This window comes from Schistocerca piceifrons, chromosome 3 (assembly GCF_021461385.2).
Source record: "Schistocerca piceifrons isolate TAMUIC-IGC-003096 chromosome 3, iqSchPice1.1, whole genome shotgun sequence".
Classification (NCBI taxonomy): Eukaryota; Metazoa; Arthropoda; class Insecta; order Orthoptera; family Acrididae; genus Schistocerca; species Schistocerca piceifrons.
Window position 1 is genome coordinate 770,413,592 of NC_060140.1, and position 17,830 is coordinate 770,431,421.

Consider the following 17,830-nt stretch of genomic DNA (forward strand, 5'->3'; position numbering starts at 1 on the left):
ATCTATCAACATTAGGTTGACGTTTGAACTATGTTAAGAATAGTTCATCCAGCTGATAAGCTTCTCCTGGCTTTCCAAAAGAAGGTCATAAAAATTGGGGACAAAATCGAGATTACTGCTTTTTTAACGTTTCGCCTCTTTTTGGCAGGATATTTTATTAAGGAAACAATTATGCCATCGGCGTGCCTGTATAACTTAGGGTTAGTTGCCATGATTCTTGGTGGAAATAAGAGTGCATTAGGTTCTTTACTGACTAGAAAGTAAGGACTTCATCTCTGGACTTGACGCTGAACACATCAGTACTCCACAGGCTACGCTCTCACGTCTCCACCAGCAGAGGGGGGGGGGGGGGGGGAGGGGGTCCAGTGGTCGAGTCCTTGGTAGACAATTCTAGTGCTGTAATTGAAGGTGTCAATATCTTGCTGATATCACACCGATGATAATGGTGAGCATAATTAGTAGCTCCGGCATGTTAAGAACACCACGAAATAGACTTTCAGATAATGATCGGTTTCCCGGTATCACGTTCATCCCGCATTCTCATTTGCGTGGCTTTTTTCGGTCTTCTGTGCAGACAAAGACTCACTGTAACTGCTGTGTAGGCAGTTAGAGACAAATTTCACAAAGTCAGATACAAGATTATTAATGAAAAAAATACCAAAATACTCAGAATGTTTCCTCGGACAATCTCGACAGCGTTCTGGTTCACCCACCGAGTGACATTGTTAGCACACTGGATTCGCATTCGAGAGGACGACGGGTCAAACCCGGGTACGGCCATCCTGATTTAAGTTTTCCGTGATTTCTCTAAATCACTTCAGGAAAATGCCGGGACGTTTCCTTTGAAAGGGCCACCGACTTCCTTCCCCATCCTTACCTACTCCGATGGGACTGATGACCTCGCTGTTTGGTCCCCTCCCCCAAATCAACCAACCAACCAACCTGGTTCAACCTGTACATGTAGGCGTAAAATAATGCTGCTGCCTGGATTACATGGAAAACCTATCGAGTAATAAGGAACGACGACTCTTTGAGAATAGTCCAGCCTGGTTATCTCCTAGGCAGAAAGCATATTTTACCCATTTCTCGCCCTTCACACCGACTAGGACAGGGAGAATAATATTCATAAAAATCTAAACTGTCAACTTGCGTGAACCTTAACTTATAGTGTTTCAATGGATATATCCTTTACACGTACAAAAGCATTGCAGTGTTTCCCTCATACATACACATATACATACACACACAAGCACACACACACACACACACACACATACATATATATTTTGTGTGTGTTTGTAAGGGGGGGGGGGGGGGGAGGAGGAGGCGGCCGATGTGACCGAGCGGTTCTAGGCGCTTCAGTCCGCAACCACGCGGCTGCTACGATCACAGGTTCGAATCCTGCCTCGGGCATGTATGTGTGTGATGTCCTTAGGTTAGTTAGGTTTAAGAAGTTCTAAGTCTAGGGGACTGGTGACCTCAGATATTAAGTCCCATAGTGCTTAGAGCCATTTGAACCATTTGCGTGCGCGTGTGTGTGTGTGTGTGTGTGTGTGTGTGTGTGTATGTTGTGAGTGTGTGTGCGCCTGTGTGCATGTTTATTTCTTGTTTTCTTGAAATTCTGAACTGCTGCATCCATAATTAAATTGTCGTCTTGGACAGTGCCGACATAGCTTGATTGACTTCGCTACCACTGCATTTCCGCTTGTGCAGAAATCTAATAGACTTCACCAATTTTCGACTTTCTGCAAATGAGTAAGAAGTATTTCTTCTTTCAGCAGCTCCTTATCTCGTATAGCGATGTACAATCACTTCTTGTATTACAAGATATAGTAGCGGAGAACATTCCTTGTATATGCAGCATTAGATGAGATATCAGATTAACGAATAACATTTTCGGTTGTTACTTAGCTGTGTTATGTTCTGCCACTTCTACCAACATAACCAGAAGAAACTCTAATAACTGGTACAGTGACACGTACCTTCTGCCATGCACCTCACGGTGGTTTGCAGAGTATAGATGTAGATGCAGATTTCGATGTAGAATTCCTGCCATTTCCTACGTCATTTATGTAGTGTACCAAAACCTCCGAAGCGTAGTTTTATTTGTAGATCACAACTATAGGTCTGATACAACAGCAAGCGGTTATTTCTCGGTACACCAGAGCATTCGCACTACTGTAGCGCGTTTGCGTCATTACAAGGAACAGGTTCCCCCTTGAAAGGCCAAGGTAATGAGGTTATTTTCCCAGCGGGGAAACGGAGGCAGGAACGTGTTTCAAGATCAACGGCCTAGCAGCGACTGCGAGGTCATTTGCGTTCTCTTTACTAAATAGCTGATGTCATTCATGCGAAGATATAACGTATCTCTGCTCCCCATCACCTCCTTTACCTAGCGTGTTAAGATACTAATCATGTTATATGCATCATTTAAACAAGAAAACAGTACCGAATCCTACTAATGAATTTACTTCCCGACAGGACCTACACATTAATTAGCAGTTAATGCATTAAACCAGAGAGTAATGACTCTTGGATCGCCTACAAAAGGCAAAAACTGTGAATTTGGAAAGAGAATAAACCAGATCCAGCATCATCATTTCATTTAGGACTAAGCCGTTGCTCATATCATGAAGAGTAAGGTGCCGAATAGAGACAGTTAACAACGTCTTCCTGCTATTCAAATCAGGACCCATGTAGCATCTTTTCGCCTTTGTAGCTGACTGCCTGTTTGAGGATTGGTTACGTCCTGATATTGCTAAGGATGTCAGTGATAAGATTCGCTGAGGACACTGTCACCCTCAATGAAAATCAGGAATAACTGCAGGGCTGCTGTATGGAATGCTATAATGAGCAGACGTTATGGATTGAGAGTAAGCCAAAGAAAGATGTAAGTAATGAGACATAGCTGAAATGAGAATAGCAGTGAACTTGAAATCAATATTGGAGACCACGAAGCAGATGAAGTTAAGATATTGCGCATTCTTGCAAGTAAAATAACACTCACCGGTTATATAAGAATATTCAGCCTACAGTTGCAGGTTAACTTTATCGTTTACCTAGGTTTCAACGTTAGTAATAACGTCTTCTTCAGAACCTGCAACAAGTTTATATTATAATGCGCTAGTATATTATATTAGATATGGTAATCCTACAGGATGCAACGTGTAGTACTTACATAAAATATTATTTAAATGTTTGCCTAAAACAGGCCATGTCCTAAGTCAACTTTATAAAATGGTTATGCATCAAGTTTTATAAAGTTGACTTGGGACATGGCCTGTTTTAGGCAAACATTTAAATAATATTTTATGTAAGTACTACACGTTGCATCCCGTAGGATGACCACATCTAATATAATATACTCATCATCATCAGTTATCTGCTATATTAGCAGGTCCTTTGTCTCTCCATTTTCTGTGATTCATTGCTTCCTTCTTAAGGCTGCTGTATGTTGTACCGTCCATCATGTCATCCAGTAACTGGAATCTCTTCCTTCCTCGCTTCCTTTTCCCTTCTACATATCCTTCTAAAACTGTTTTTATCAGTCCGTCATTCTTTCTTAATATATGCCCAATCCAATTTCTTTTTCTTCTCTTTATTACATCTAGTAACTGTCTTTTCTCTCCCACTCTTCTCAGTACCTCTTCATTTTTTACTCTGTCCATCCAACTTATTCTTTCCATCTTCCGCCATGCCCAGATCTCAAAAGCCTCCAGCCTTTCTCTGTCTTTTTTCCTCATAGTCCATGTTTCAGCGCCATATAGAAGAACACTCCATACAAGACATTTTATGAGTCTCTTTCTGAGTTCTCTGTCCAGACCGCTGCAGAAGATTCTCCTTTTCTTATAAAACGCCTCTTTTGCCATTGCTATCCTTTTAATTTCTGTGGTGCACTTCCAGTCGGTGTCTATCCTGCTTCCAAGATACTTAAAATTTTGCACCTGTTCTAGTGTTTCTCCATTCAGCACAATTTTTATTTCCTTATTTCCTCCTATTGCCAATACTTTTGTTCGTGTATTTCCTGTAATTCTTTTTCCCCTGTGGCTAGAAGGACCATGTCATCAGCAAATCTCAAGCACCCTACTCTTCTTCCTCCAATTTCTACTCCTTTGTCATCTAATGAGCACTGGTCAATCATATTTTCCAAGTACAGGAAGAAAAGAGTAGGTGATAAATAGCATCCTTGTCTTACTCCTTTCCCCAGTCTGATCCAGTTTGTACTTTCGCCTCTCACTTTAACTGAAACTTTTTGATTAAGGTATAATGAGTTTATAAGTCTTCTGGTTTTCCAGTCCACTCTCTTTTCCCTCATAATAGTCGCCAGCTTGTCCCAAACCACATTGTCAAATGCCTTTTCTAAATCGATGAAGCACATATATAGTTCTCTTCCTTTTTCAATAAACCTTTCTCCCAAGATTCGTAGGAGCCCTATTGCATATCTGGTGCCCGTATTCCGTCTAAAGCCAAACTGCTCCTCGCCGAGATTCTCCTCTATTACTTTTTCAAGTCTTTTATTAATTATTCTTAACATCACTTTGGCTGCATGTGAAATGAGGTTGATTGTCCTGTGCTTGCTGCATTTCTTGGTTCCTTGTTTTTTCGGTAATGGAACCATTACTCAAAACGGTTCAAATGGCTCTGAGCACTATGGGACTTAACATCTATGGTCATCAGTCCCCTAGAACTTAGAACCACGTAAACCTAACTAACCTAAGGACATCACACACATCCATGCCCGAGGCAGGATTCGAACCTGCAACCGTAGCAGTCGCGCGGCTCCAGACTGAGCGCCTAGAGGAACCATTACTGTTGTCAAAAAGTCCTCAGGCCATTCACCACTGTCATATATTTTATTACATAACCTCAATATTTCTCTTATTCCATTCTGGTTCAAGCATTTTAGTATTTCTCCCGGTATTGTATCTGTACCTACTGCTTTGCCGTTTTTTATTGCAGCAATGGCAGACTTTACTTCTTCCATTATGATGGTCGGTCCTTTCTCTTCATCACTTACACTGTTGTGTGATTCAAGTTACAGAGTTTCTGGTTTGCTATTTGTGTCATATAGCTCTTTTATATATTCTCCCCATCTCTGGAGGACATCGTCACGATCTTTGTACACTACCTCTTCGTCTTTACGCAAAATTTCCATAGTAGCACTTCCTGCTCTGTTTTGTTCCCATGTCATAGTCTTTACTCTGTTGTATAGTAAGTCGTATCTTCCCTTCCTGTCCAGTTCTTCAGTTTCATCACATTCCTCTTTTAGCCATTTTTTCCTAGCCTGCTCTGTTTCTCTTCGCAGTTCGTTATTTAACCTTCGGTATATCTTTCTTGCATCTTCAGTGTTCTTGTTTTTCAATTTTCTTCTCTCCTCCATCTTGGAAATCACTTCTTGTGTGACCCTTGGTTTTTTTTACCTTTTCCCTTTTACATATCCTACATTTTGCTGTCCTGCTTTAATGATTCCTTCTTTCAGCATATTCCAGTACTCGTTGGCATTATCAGGTGCTTCTTTGTCTCGTAATGTGTTTAGAAAGTCCCGAGACAGCATTTCTGTAATCTGTTCTTTGTTGGACCTTATCTTTTCCTAATCCCACTTCTTCACCATTGTCGCCTTTTTCAGTTTTTTCATTCTTATTTCTATTTCTGCCATAAGTAAGTTGTGGTCACTATTAATATCTGAACCTGGTAATGTGTGCACCTTCTTGATTTCATTCCTGTATCTTTCTTCTACCAGTATAAAATCGATTTGGTTTCTGTATTTATCCCCTGGTGATTTCCAAGTGTAGAGCCTCCTCTTATGGTTCTTGAACCATGTGTTTGTCGCTATCAGCTGCCTTTCCCTGCAGAAGTCAATTAACCATTCACCTCTGTCATTTCTCTTTCCAAGACCATGACTGCCTACTATGTTTCCCTCTTTCCCTTCTCCCACAATGGCGTTCCAGTCTCCCATTACTATTTTGCAGCATTTTTTTTATTTTCGTCCATTATTCTCTCTATTACATTGTACGTTTCCTCTACAATTTGGTCATCATGTTCTGAAGTTGGCATATACACCTGGACAATCAGTAAATCTTTTTGTGCTCCTTTCAGCCTTACACCAATAACCCGGTCATTTGCATAGTCTACATATTCCACACATTTAGCCAATTCCTTTGTCATAATCATTCCTACTCCATTAATTCCTGTTACTTCTCCTCATGAGTAGTATAATGCATATTCATCTGACTACAACTCTCCATGTCCATTCCATCTTACCTCAGCAACTCCTACAAGGTCCATATGATTCTTTTCCATCTCTCTTTTAAGGTTTTCTAGTTTTCCTGCTTGTAGCAGAGTTCTGACATTCCAGGTACCAATTCTCGTTTTGATTTTTTGCCTCCTTTCAAGTTGCCCCCCAGGAGATCCGAATGGGGGACTATTTTACCTCCGGACACCGATTTAACATATACTAGCTCATTATAATATAAACTTGTTGCAGGTTCTGAAGAAGACGTTATTACTAACGTTGAAACCTAGGTAAACGATAAAGTTAACCTACAACTGTAGGCTGTATATTCTTATATAAACAATATCAGTTGCTGTCACTGCATAAAAATGTTAAAAATTATGACACTCACCGGTCTTAATACGCAGAAGAAATTTACAAGAAAAGCGGAACAGAAGAGTTGAAACGTTTGAGATGTGGCGTTACAGAGAGATGTTGAAAATTTGGTGGACTGGCAAGATATGAAATGTAAAGGTTTTCAGCAGAATCCGGAAGGAGAGCAAAATGGGAGAAGAACGGACAGGATGACAGGGGCACGTGTTTAGATATCAGCGAATAACTTCCATGATACTACTGGGTGCTGCAGAGGATAAATATTGTAACGGAAGGCGAAGATAGGATTATATACATCAATAATAGAGGGATTGTGGAGAAGTGCTACCCTGAGATGAAGAGGTTGACACAGGAGAGGAATTCGTGGCAGACCGCATCTAACCAGTCCGAACACTGATCACACACGCAAAAAGTGGAAAGGATTTGTCGTTAAAGAAAGGTTTGGAATGGAATGCACTTACCACACTTACGAACTCCTTGAAGTCTCATCTGTGAAAGAAGAGCATAAAATCCTGGAGGGTCGTGAATTAACAAAATTCCTCGATAAAAGCGTCCGATGACGTCACAGTGATTCCTTTGAAGAAATTATACGTGGCTGATTTTTTCCCCATTCAACCCAAATCGGAACTGTGCTCAGCCTCTAAAGGCCTAGTTATCGGCGGGACATTAAATCTTAATTTTCTTTCCTTCCTTTCCAATGATGACATTCGCAGCAGATGACACAGTCACACGTCAGTGAGTTCTGTTCAAGGATTCATTACTCACATAAGACGCCAATGATGTAAATTATGTGAGGAAATGACATTGGAAAAGCCTTCCCTCAAACTGTTTATTTAGTCCACTGAATGTAAACGCTCATTGCATCGAACCCCTGTTCGGGAAATTGGAAAACAATAAAAGAAGCATATTAACGGTTGATGCTGAGCAAGAAAAACGTCATCACTTAACAATAATCTTCTCAGATTCTTATCAGATCGTCTAAGCGGACGGAAAATAGCAACGGAGAAATTTTGCGTCCATGTCTAATACCGTGGTTTATGTGCTGTCCTATACTGACGATGTGTTGCTTGGACATTTTAAGTGTAAGGCTGTTGGAAGCCAGCGAGGGCACTCCAAGGCAGGAAATCAGAGACGCAATGCAGAGAGCAGGCAAATGTGTTTAGGTTGCCGGAAATGCACAGTGACGCTAGAGACCCGCGAATTACAGACGCTCTGGGCAGCTGTACCAAGGGGGAAGTTTCACTTCGGAGAAGTAATTAATAACTCACATACGGCCTAGAGCTGATATAAGGCGTCACATTAGAGTATGGTCACAGAAGGGAACGTTTTAGAAGAGGCAGGAAGCTTGATATATGCCGCTGATTCCCTCAACGTCAGAAGGTTTACACAGACTGCTACAACAGCGGTCCCCACTCAGGAGAAGCTTCTGGACGGGGGACAGTGACGTAAGACACTGTTGTTGCTAGACATAATAGAAAGGGCAGTGACGTGTAGCTTTTAGCCGAACGCTGTTGCTACCAAACCTGGAGACTGCTAGTTAAAAGACCAGAAACATCCATACCTACTGAGCAGGAGAATGGGAAGAATCTGAACGTGGTTGGCCAGTTGCGCCCTGGAGGTGCAGTCACTTGTCAGATTGGCTGAAGTAGGAAGGAAGGAAGAAACAGTGCGCCGTCACAATCCTTTAAAAACCATTTATTCAGAGAGAATTCTCAGTCAGGTCGTTGGGGCGCCATCTCCGAGTCGCGCGTCTCCAGCTTCGAAGAACCTCCGACAGATCTTTCTTTCTCACTTTCAGTACTGCTCTAAAAGTTCGTACTTCATAATGCTGCTAGCGGTTGCTATTTCTGTTCTCATCCCACGGACACATACACTGACTTCTGTTGCGCCACCAGTTGCATTCCTTGCATATTCTTATGTCTTGATTCAGCCTTCGGTGTAGTTGTTAGTTTAATTGTAAATAAACAGTGTTAATCAGCCCTTGAGTATCCCTAAGTCTCTTGCTGCGCGTATCCTATCGAGTCCCAAAATCGGCACTTGTCGTAGGTGTCCTGTGACAATTTTAAGCACTGATCCGTACAATCAACCTGCTTAGAAGTTGGTCTTTCTGAATTTCCTCCTGTTGTTGTTGTTGTTGTTGTTGTTCTGGTCTTCAGTCCAGAGACTGGTTTTATGCAACTCTCCATGCTACTCTATCCTATGTAAGATTCTTCATCTCCCAGTACCTACTGCAACCTACATCCTTCTGAATCTGTTTAGTGTATTCATCTCTTGGTGTCCCTCTACGATTTTTACTCTCCACGCTGCCCTCCAATACTAAACTGGTGATCCCTTGATGCCTCAGAATATGCCCTTCCCCTAGTCAAGTTGTGCCACAAATTTCTCATCTCTCCAATTCTGTTTAGTACCTCCTCATTAATTATGTCATTTACCCATCTAATCTTCAACATTCTTCTGCAGAACCACATTTCCAAAGCCTCTATTCTCTTCTTGTCAAAACTATTTATCGTCCACGTTTCACTTCCATACATGGCTACACTCCATACAAATACTTTAAGAAGCGACTTCCTGACACTTAAATCTATACTCGACGTTAACAAATATCTTTTCTTAAGAAACGCTTTCCTTGCCATTGCCAGTCTACATTTTATATCCTCTCTACTTCGACCATCATCAGTTATTTTGCTCCCCAAACAGCAAAACTCCTTTCATACTTTAAGTGTCTCATTTCCTAATCTAATTCCCGCAGCATCAGCAGATTTAATTCGACTACATTCCATAATATTCGTTTTACTTTTGTTGATGTTCATCTTATATCCTCCTTTCAAGACACTGTCCATTCCGTTGAGCTACTCTTCCATGTTCCTTTGCTGTCTCTGACAGAATTACAATGTCATCGGCCAACCTCAAAGTTTTTATTTCTTCTCTATGGATCTGAATTCCTACTCCGAATTTTTCTTTTGCTTCCTGTACTGCTTGCTCAATAAACAGATTGAATAACATCGGGGATAGGCTACAACCCTGTGTCACTCCCTTCCCAACCACTGCTTCCCTTTCATGCCCCTCGACTCTTATAACTGCCATCTGGTTTCAGTACAAATTGTAAATAGCCTTTCGCTCCCTGTATTTTACCCCTGCCACCTTCAGTATTTGAAAGAGAGTATTCCAGTCAACGTTGTCAAAAGCTTTCTCTAAGTCTACAAATGCTAGAAACTTTGGTTTGCCTTTCCTTAATCTAGCTTCTACGATAAGTCGTAGGGTCAGTATTGCCTCACGTGTTCCGATATTTCTGCGGAATCCAAACTGATCTTCCCTGAGGTCGGCTTCTACCAGTTTTTCCATTCGTCTTTAAAGAATTCACGTTAATATTTGGCAGCCGTGGCTTATTAAACTGACAGTTCGGTAATTTTCACATCTGTCAACACCTGCTTTCTTTGGGGTTGGAATTATTATATTCTTCTTGAAGTCTGAGGGTATTTCGCCTGCCTCATACATCTTGCTCACCAGATGGTAGAGTTTTGTTAGGCCTGGCTCTCCCAAGGCTGTCAGTAGTTCTAATGGAATGTTGTCTACTCCCGGGGCCTTTGCTACTAACCGCTAGGAAACTGCAGACTGACCTGCAACCCCCTGTCGTGTCTCTGTCCTGTTTCAGGAGACGACAATGCGTCTCTAAAGAGCGCCACTTGCAGTTTCTATGATGTTACAGGTATTTGTATAATGTGACTGCATGACTTGGCTCGAGTGTCTTGGATTGCCCCTTTCCGCCATTATTTCCCAAAACTTCTTCTTGTCCGGACGATACAAAATTTTTTTTTTAATCCCTGGAAGTTACTTTTGTACGGCAAAAACTTTATCGCTTCATGATAACTTTGTAGACAGTATTTAAAAGACATAATAGCGCAGACTTCTGCAGCCTGTGTCATGATGGTTACAATTCTCCTGGGCGTTGTTCCGCGTCATTGTATAAAATATATATATTATATGTGAGGTCTTGCCCACTCGCCTCGTATAGGGTGCGTAAAGGATGCTGCGTTCTCGGAATGCTATACAACAATTCAAGCAAAATCACATTAACAGTTTTTATTACAAATAAGAATATTGACAATACTTAACTTTGAATTTACAACGGTGTCGAAAGCGATCGGCGACATGCAAACAATCAAAGTCCTTTGTCGTATAAAAGGTCCACGCAAGCAGTTGATATGAATCACACGTCACTGCTATCGTAGTGCTCTCCTGGTACTGTGCTGGTCTGTGAATCGCGGGCTGGTACCGTCGGCCGAGGCTGGCAGGAGCGGCGCTTATATTCACTTCTTGCAGGTGTCGCTCCTGTCGTGGCGTGGCCCCAATCAGCACATCATTGGCCGACGTCATCTCACCGCCTTCTCTGCTCCTGCGTTCTTCGTGCCGGTGCTTGTCGTTAGAACGAAACATAATGTATAGGGTGTTACAAAAAGGTACGGCCAAACTTTCAGGAAACACTCCTTACACACGCTTACAAACGCTTACTTCCCATGTTAGAGCTCATTTTATTACTTCTCTTCAAATCACATTAATCATGGAATGGAAACACACAGCAACAGAACGTACCAGCGTGACTTCAAACACTTTGTTACAGGAAATGTTCATAATGTCCTCCGTTAGCGAGGATACATGCATCCACCCTCAGTCGCATGGAATCCCTGATGCGAAGATGCAGCCCTGGAGAATGGCGTATTGTATCACAGCCGTCCACAATACGAACACGAAGAGTCTCTACATTTGGTACCGGGTTTGCGTAGACAAGAGCTTTCAAATGCCCCCATAAATGAAAGTCAAGAGGGTTGAGGTCAGGAGAGCGTGGAGGCTATGGAATTGGTCCGCCTCTACCAATCCATCGGTCACCGAATCTGTTGTTGAGAAGCGTACGAACACTTCGACTGAAATGTGCAGGAGCTCCATCGCGCATGAACCACATGTCGTGTCGTACTTGTAAAGGCACATGTTCTAGTAGAGTATCCCGTATGAAATCATGATAACGTGCTCCATTGAGCGTAGGTGGAAGAACATGGGGCCCAATCAAGACATCACCAACAATGCCTACCCAAACGTTAACAGAAGATCTGTGTTGATGACGTGATTGCACAATTGCGTGCGGATTCTCGTCAGCCCACACATGTTGATTGTGAAAATTTACAATTTGATCACGTTGGAATGAAGCCTCATCCGTAAAGAGAACATTTGCACTGAAATGAGGATTGATACATTGTTGGATGAACCATTCGCAGAAGTGTGCCCGTATAGGCCAATCAGCTGCTGATAGTGCCTGCACACGCTGTACATGGTACGGAAACAACTGGTTCTCCCGTAGCACTCTCCATACAGTGACGTGGTCAACGTTACCTTGTACAGCAGCAACTTCTCTGACGCTGACATTAGGGTTATCGTCAACTGCACGAAGAATTTCCTCGTCCATTACAGGTGTCCTCGTCGTTCTTGGTCTTCCCCATTCGCGAGTCATAGGCTGGAATGTTCCGTGCTCCCTAAGACGCCGATCAATTGCTTCGAACGTCTTCCTGTCGGGACGCCTTCGTTCTGGAAAACTGTCTCGATACAAACGTAACGCGCCACGGCTATTGCCCCGTGCTAATCCATACATCAAATAGACATCTGCCAACTCCGCATTTGTAAACATTGCACTGACTGCAAAACCACCTTCCTTCAATTGGGCCAACTGGCGGTGAATCGAGGAAGTACAGTACATACTGACGAAACTAAAATGAGCTCTAACATGGAAATTAAGCGTTTCCGGACACATGTCCACATAACATCTTTTCTTTATTTGTGTGTGAGGAATTTTTCCTGAAAGTTGGGCCGTACCTTTTTGTAACACCCTGTATATTAATTATAAACTAAAACCAACGTTTCGACAATATTACAACGGTCGCCGGTCACTGACAACCCGGCTAGCCCACTAATAGTTTCTTTCCTATCCTCCCGCTTCCGTCATGACCAGCCTATTATATTCTGGGGCCAATAAAGTTTCAAAAATTGGCACCGATCGAGTGCAATAGACAGAGTACCTTTCCTCCGTCAAAACTAATCTTTTGTATCCCGCCTGGAAGGCGGTGCGTGGGTCTGCTCCTGAAAACTGAAAAGTTTGCCAAATGAAGGAAGTAACTAGGAGCAGGTGACGCGGAGACGTACAGCTTTTTACGTGAAAGTACATTCAATTATTAGTCAATGAGATACGTAACTTTACACTGAAGAGCCGTAGGTGCGAAACCGTATTCCCGTCATCAGTAGCACAAAGTCTCAGTAGCAAGCTGAGGTTGAAGCGATGTTTCCCGGCTGTATCCTCTTGATGGAATGGGACGAATCTGCAGCGGAGCTCGTAGATCAGCACAGCGCCTGCTAGAGAGCGCTATCGTCGGTGTCGGTCGTAGTGCCAACTTTACGTACTTGCACCTACGCCGTGGCATCGTGGCTATCGATACCACATAATCTTTCCCTGAGGAAGCCGTTATAATAAGTTCGAAACGTTTGTTTTAAGTTAAAGTATTTCACACAATGACTTAGCATAACACCCCACAAGAATTTTAATCACCGGTGCTGTGCGACTTGTATTGCGACGTAGACAGGCTGCCTGCTGAGTCCTAATTTTCCCCCCGCTGTCACGAACGCGTGTCTGCCGCAGCGGGCTGGACGAGGTGTCGGCCAAGCTGTGCCTGCGGCTGCTGCACGAGGTGTCTCGGCAGGGCCGCGCCGTCGTCTGCACGCTGCACACGCCCTCAGCGTCGCTGCTGGCGCTACTGGACGACGTGTACGCCATGGCGCGCGGCCGCTGCGTCTACCAGGGGCCCAGCGGCGGCATCGTCTCCTTCCTCGCCGCTAGCGGCCTGCACTGCCCCACACACTACAACCCCGTCGACTACCGTGAGTACTTTTCAATCCACTACATAGCGCGCGCCTGCTGCCTCAACTGCGTATTCCAAACGAAGGTACTAAACGCAGTAGCTCAAGCTGAGTCCTCACGGATAAACTGCAACCAGTGGAAGGGAGGAGATGAAATACTGGTGGAAATTAAGCTGGGAGGGTGGATCGTGAGTCGTTTTTTACGGATTGTACCCGTACAGCCATCTCAACACCGGAAACGTTGTATTAAAGATTACAATTTGTTTTGACAATTTAAGTAGACATTTATTCATGTCGTACCCTAGTACGGTGCTACAGAATAATGCTAAAGATTAGATGGGTAGATCACATAACTAATGAGGAGGTATTGAATAGAATTGGGGAAAAGAGAGGAGCTTGTCGCACAACTTGACTGGAAGAAGGGATCGGTTGGTAGGACATGTTCTGAGACATCGAGGGATCACCAATTTAGTATTGGAGGGCAGAGTGGAGGGCAAAAATCGAAGAGGGAGACCAAGAGATGAATACACTAAGCAGATTCAGAAGGATGTAGGTTGCAGTAAGTACTGGGAGATGAAGAAGCTTGCGCAGGATAGAGTAGCATGGAGAGCTGCTTCAAACCAGTCTCAGGACTGAAGACCACAACAACAACAACCCTGGTACGAAGTTACATATGTTAACAAAGAACTGAGCCCGATGTAAAACAAATCATACAATCACACTATACTGAAACGAGTAAACAAGACGAAAATGTGACACAAGGGACACAGAGGTAACATCCTATCCTACTGGTAATACAACAAGAAATGATAAATCGCCGTTGGTAATCATTTGGGATATTTCCAATTCAATCCATATTAATTATTATATACTGAAGAGCCGAAGAAACTGGTACACCTGCCTAATACACTACTGGCCATTAAAATTGCTACACCAAGAAGAAATGCTGATGATTAACGGGTATTCATTGGACAAATATATTATACTAGAACTGACATGTGATTACATTTTCACGCAATTTGGGTGCATAGATCCTGAGAAATCAGTACCCAGAACAACCACCTCTGCCCGTAATAACGGCTTGGTACGCATTGAGTCAAACAGATCTTGGATGGCGTGCACAGGTACAGCTGCCCATGCACAACAGTTCATCAAGAGCAGTGACTGGCATATTGTGACGAGCCAATTGCTAGGCCACCATTGACCAGACGTTTTCAATTGGTGAGAGATCTGGAGAATATGCTGGCCAGGGCAGCAGTCGAACATTTTCTACATCCAGAAAGGCCCGTACAGGACCTGCAACATGCGGTCGTGCATTATCCTGCCGAAATGTAGGGTTTCGCAGGGATCGAATGAAGGGTAGAGCTACGGGTCGTAACACATCTGAAATGTAACGTCGATTGCTCAAAGTGCCGTCAATGCGAACAAAATGTGACCTAGATGTGTAACCAATGGCACCCCATACCATCACGCCGGGTGATAAGCCAGTATGGCGATGACGAATACCGCTTCCAATGTGCGTTCACCGCGATGACGCCAAACACGGATGCGACCATCCTGATGCTGTAAACAGAACCTGGATCCATCCGAAAAAATGACGGTTTGGCATTCGTGCACCCAGGTTCGTCGTTGAGTACACCATCGCAGGCACTCCTGTCTGTGATGCAGCGTCAAGGGTAACCGCAGCCATGGTCTCCCAGCTGATAGTCCATGCTGCTGCAAACGTAGTCGAACTGTTCGTGCAGATGGTTGTTGTCTTGCAAACGTCCCCATCTATTGACTCAGGGATCGAGACGTGGCTGCACGATCCGTTACAGCCATGCGGATAAGATGTGTGTCATCTCGACAGCTAGTCATACCAGGCCGTTGGCATCCAGCACGGCGTTCCGTATTACCCTCCTGAACCCACCGATTCCATATTATGCTAACAGTCATTGGATCTCGACCAACGCGAGCAGCAATGGTGCGATACGATAAACCGCAATCTCGGCAGGCTACAATCAGACCTTTATCAAAGTCGGAAACGTGATGGTACGCATTTCTCCTCCTTACACGAGGCATCACAACAACGTTTCACCAGGCAACGCCGGTCAACTGCTGTCTGTGTATGAGAAATCGATTGGAAACTTTCCTCATGTCAGCATGTTGTAGTTGTCGCCACCGGCGCAACCTTGTGTGAATGCTCTGAAAAGATAATCATTTGCATATCACAGCATCTTCTTCCTGTCGGTTAAATTTCGCGTCTGTAGCACGTCATCTTCGTGGTGTAGCAATTTTAATAGCCAGTAGTGTATCTGCAGGGCCCCGCGAGCACGCAGAAGTGCAGAAACACGACGTGGCATGGACTCGACTAATGACTGAAGTAGTGCTTGAGAAAACTGACACCATGAATCCTCCAGGGCTGTCCATAAATCCGTAAGATTACGAGGGGCAGAGGTCTCTTCTCAACAACATGTTGCAAGGCATCCCAGATATGTTCAGAATGTTCATGTCTGGGAAGTTTAGTGACCAGCAGAAGTGTTTAAACGCAGAAGAGTGTTCCTGGAGCCACTGTGTAACAATTCTGGACGTTTGGGGTGTCGCATTGTCATGCTGGAACTGCCCAAGTTCGTCCAAAGGCGCAATGGACATGAATGGATGCAGGTGATCAGACAGGATTTTCACGTACGTGCCATCTGTCAGAGTCGTATCTAGACATACCAGAGGTCCCATATCACTCCAACACCACACGCCCCACACCATCACACAGCCTCCACCAGCTTGAACAGTCCATTTCTGACATGTAGGCTATATGGGTTCACGGAGTTGTCTTTATACCCGTACATGTCCATCCGCTCGATACAATTTGAAACCAGACTTATCCGACCAGGCAACATGTTTCCAGTCACCAACAGTCGAATTTCGGCGTCGACGGGCCCGCGTGAGGCGTGAAGCTTTGTGTCTTGCAGTAATCAAGGATACACGAGTGGGCTTTTGGCTCCGAAAGCCCATATCGATGATGTTTCATTGAAAGGGTAGCACGCTGACATTTGTTGATGGCCCAGCACTGAAATCTGCAGCGATTTGCGGAAGTGTTACACTTCTGTCACGTTGAACGATTCTCTTCAGTCACCGTTGATCCCATTCTTGCAGGGTCTTTTTCAGGCCGCAGCGATGTCGGAGATTTGATGTTTTTCCGGGTTCCTGATTGAGATGTATAACGGTAGTGACACACCAAAATCACGATAGTAGTCAGTTGTAGTTGCTACATATTTTATTACAATCAAAAGCAATATAAAATCACAATCACAGTAATACAGGACACTGCCTTACAAGGCCAGATCACTTGGACAAATAACAAATAAATTTCTTTAACCGGAAGAAGACCTATAAAACTTGAAGTTTGAATATGAGTAAGTAAATCTAGTCAGGTAAAGCTTTACTTAAATAGTACAAATGCCCATACAAATCCCATTAGAACTCTCATTACTTCCAACCCGCTGAGGAACAGATTAAGGGCAAGAACAGAGATCTTTTAAGGTTTGGCTAGCCAACTTTCCTAAATGAAACTATATACAAATGGCTAAAACAATTAAGGAGGTGCTTTAATTTTGACCAAGCCAATCTTCAAATTTACTTAGTTGATTAATCAAATTCAAATGGCTCTGAGCACTATGGGACTTAACTTCTGAGGTCATCAGTCCCCTAGAACTTAGAACTACTTAAACCTAACTAACCTAAGGACATCACACACATCCATGCCCGAGGCAGGATTCGAACCTGCGACCGTAGTTGTCGCGCGGTTCCGGACTGTAGCGCCTAGAACCGCTCGGCCACTCCGGCCGGCTTAGTTGATTAATCAACAATATTCTTAGAATGATTAAAACTAGAGCATGACCAGATGACAATGCCCTTAAAATGAGGTCGCTTCAATATTGCGTGTGAATTAGCGATAGACGCGAGCAGACCAAGGATTCAAATCAATACGAGAGATCCACGAGACAAGAAATGACATAGAAATGTACTCAACTTAGCACTGCAATTGAACTTCGGATGCTATAATTCTCCACCGGAATGATGGAATCACGCAACAGTGACAACATAACCCAAGATGTAAAGGAGAGGACAGGGCCTTAAATATCTCTCTGCCCCCGTGGTGCTCTGCTCCCAGCATGCTCGCGTCGACCGCTGCCAGTTATCTGTAACACAACACACATCAACGCCAGACAGTTTTCTGAGACATAAACTGCACAATCTTATGCAGAGAACAGGTGATCAATACAACTGAAGAGAAACAAATTAGCCCCCGTGAATTACTTGGCCAGTGCCAGACCTTAAACTTCGATTAAGAAG

The 17,830-nt window shown here is 43.6% G+C and overlaps 1 protein-coding gene across 1 annotated transcript in view; it reads left to right on the forward strand.

Annotated features, from left to right (window-relative positions):
* The window catches only part of LOC124788468 (ATP-binding cassette sub-family G member 1), a 522,704-nt gene that overhangs the window by 312,137 nt on the left and 192,737 nt on the right, over positions 1-17,830 (forward strand). Inside the window, exon 6 of the mRNA XM_047255738.1 lies at positions 13,281-13,519. Coding sequence (XP_047111694.1) covers positions 13,281-13,519 — 239 coding nt within the window. The remainder of the gene's footprint in view (positions 1-13,280; positions 13,520-17,830) is intronic.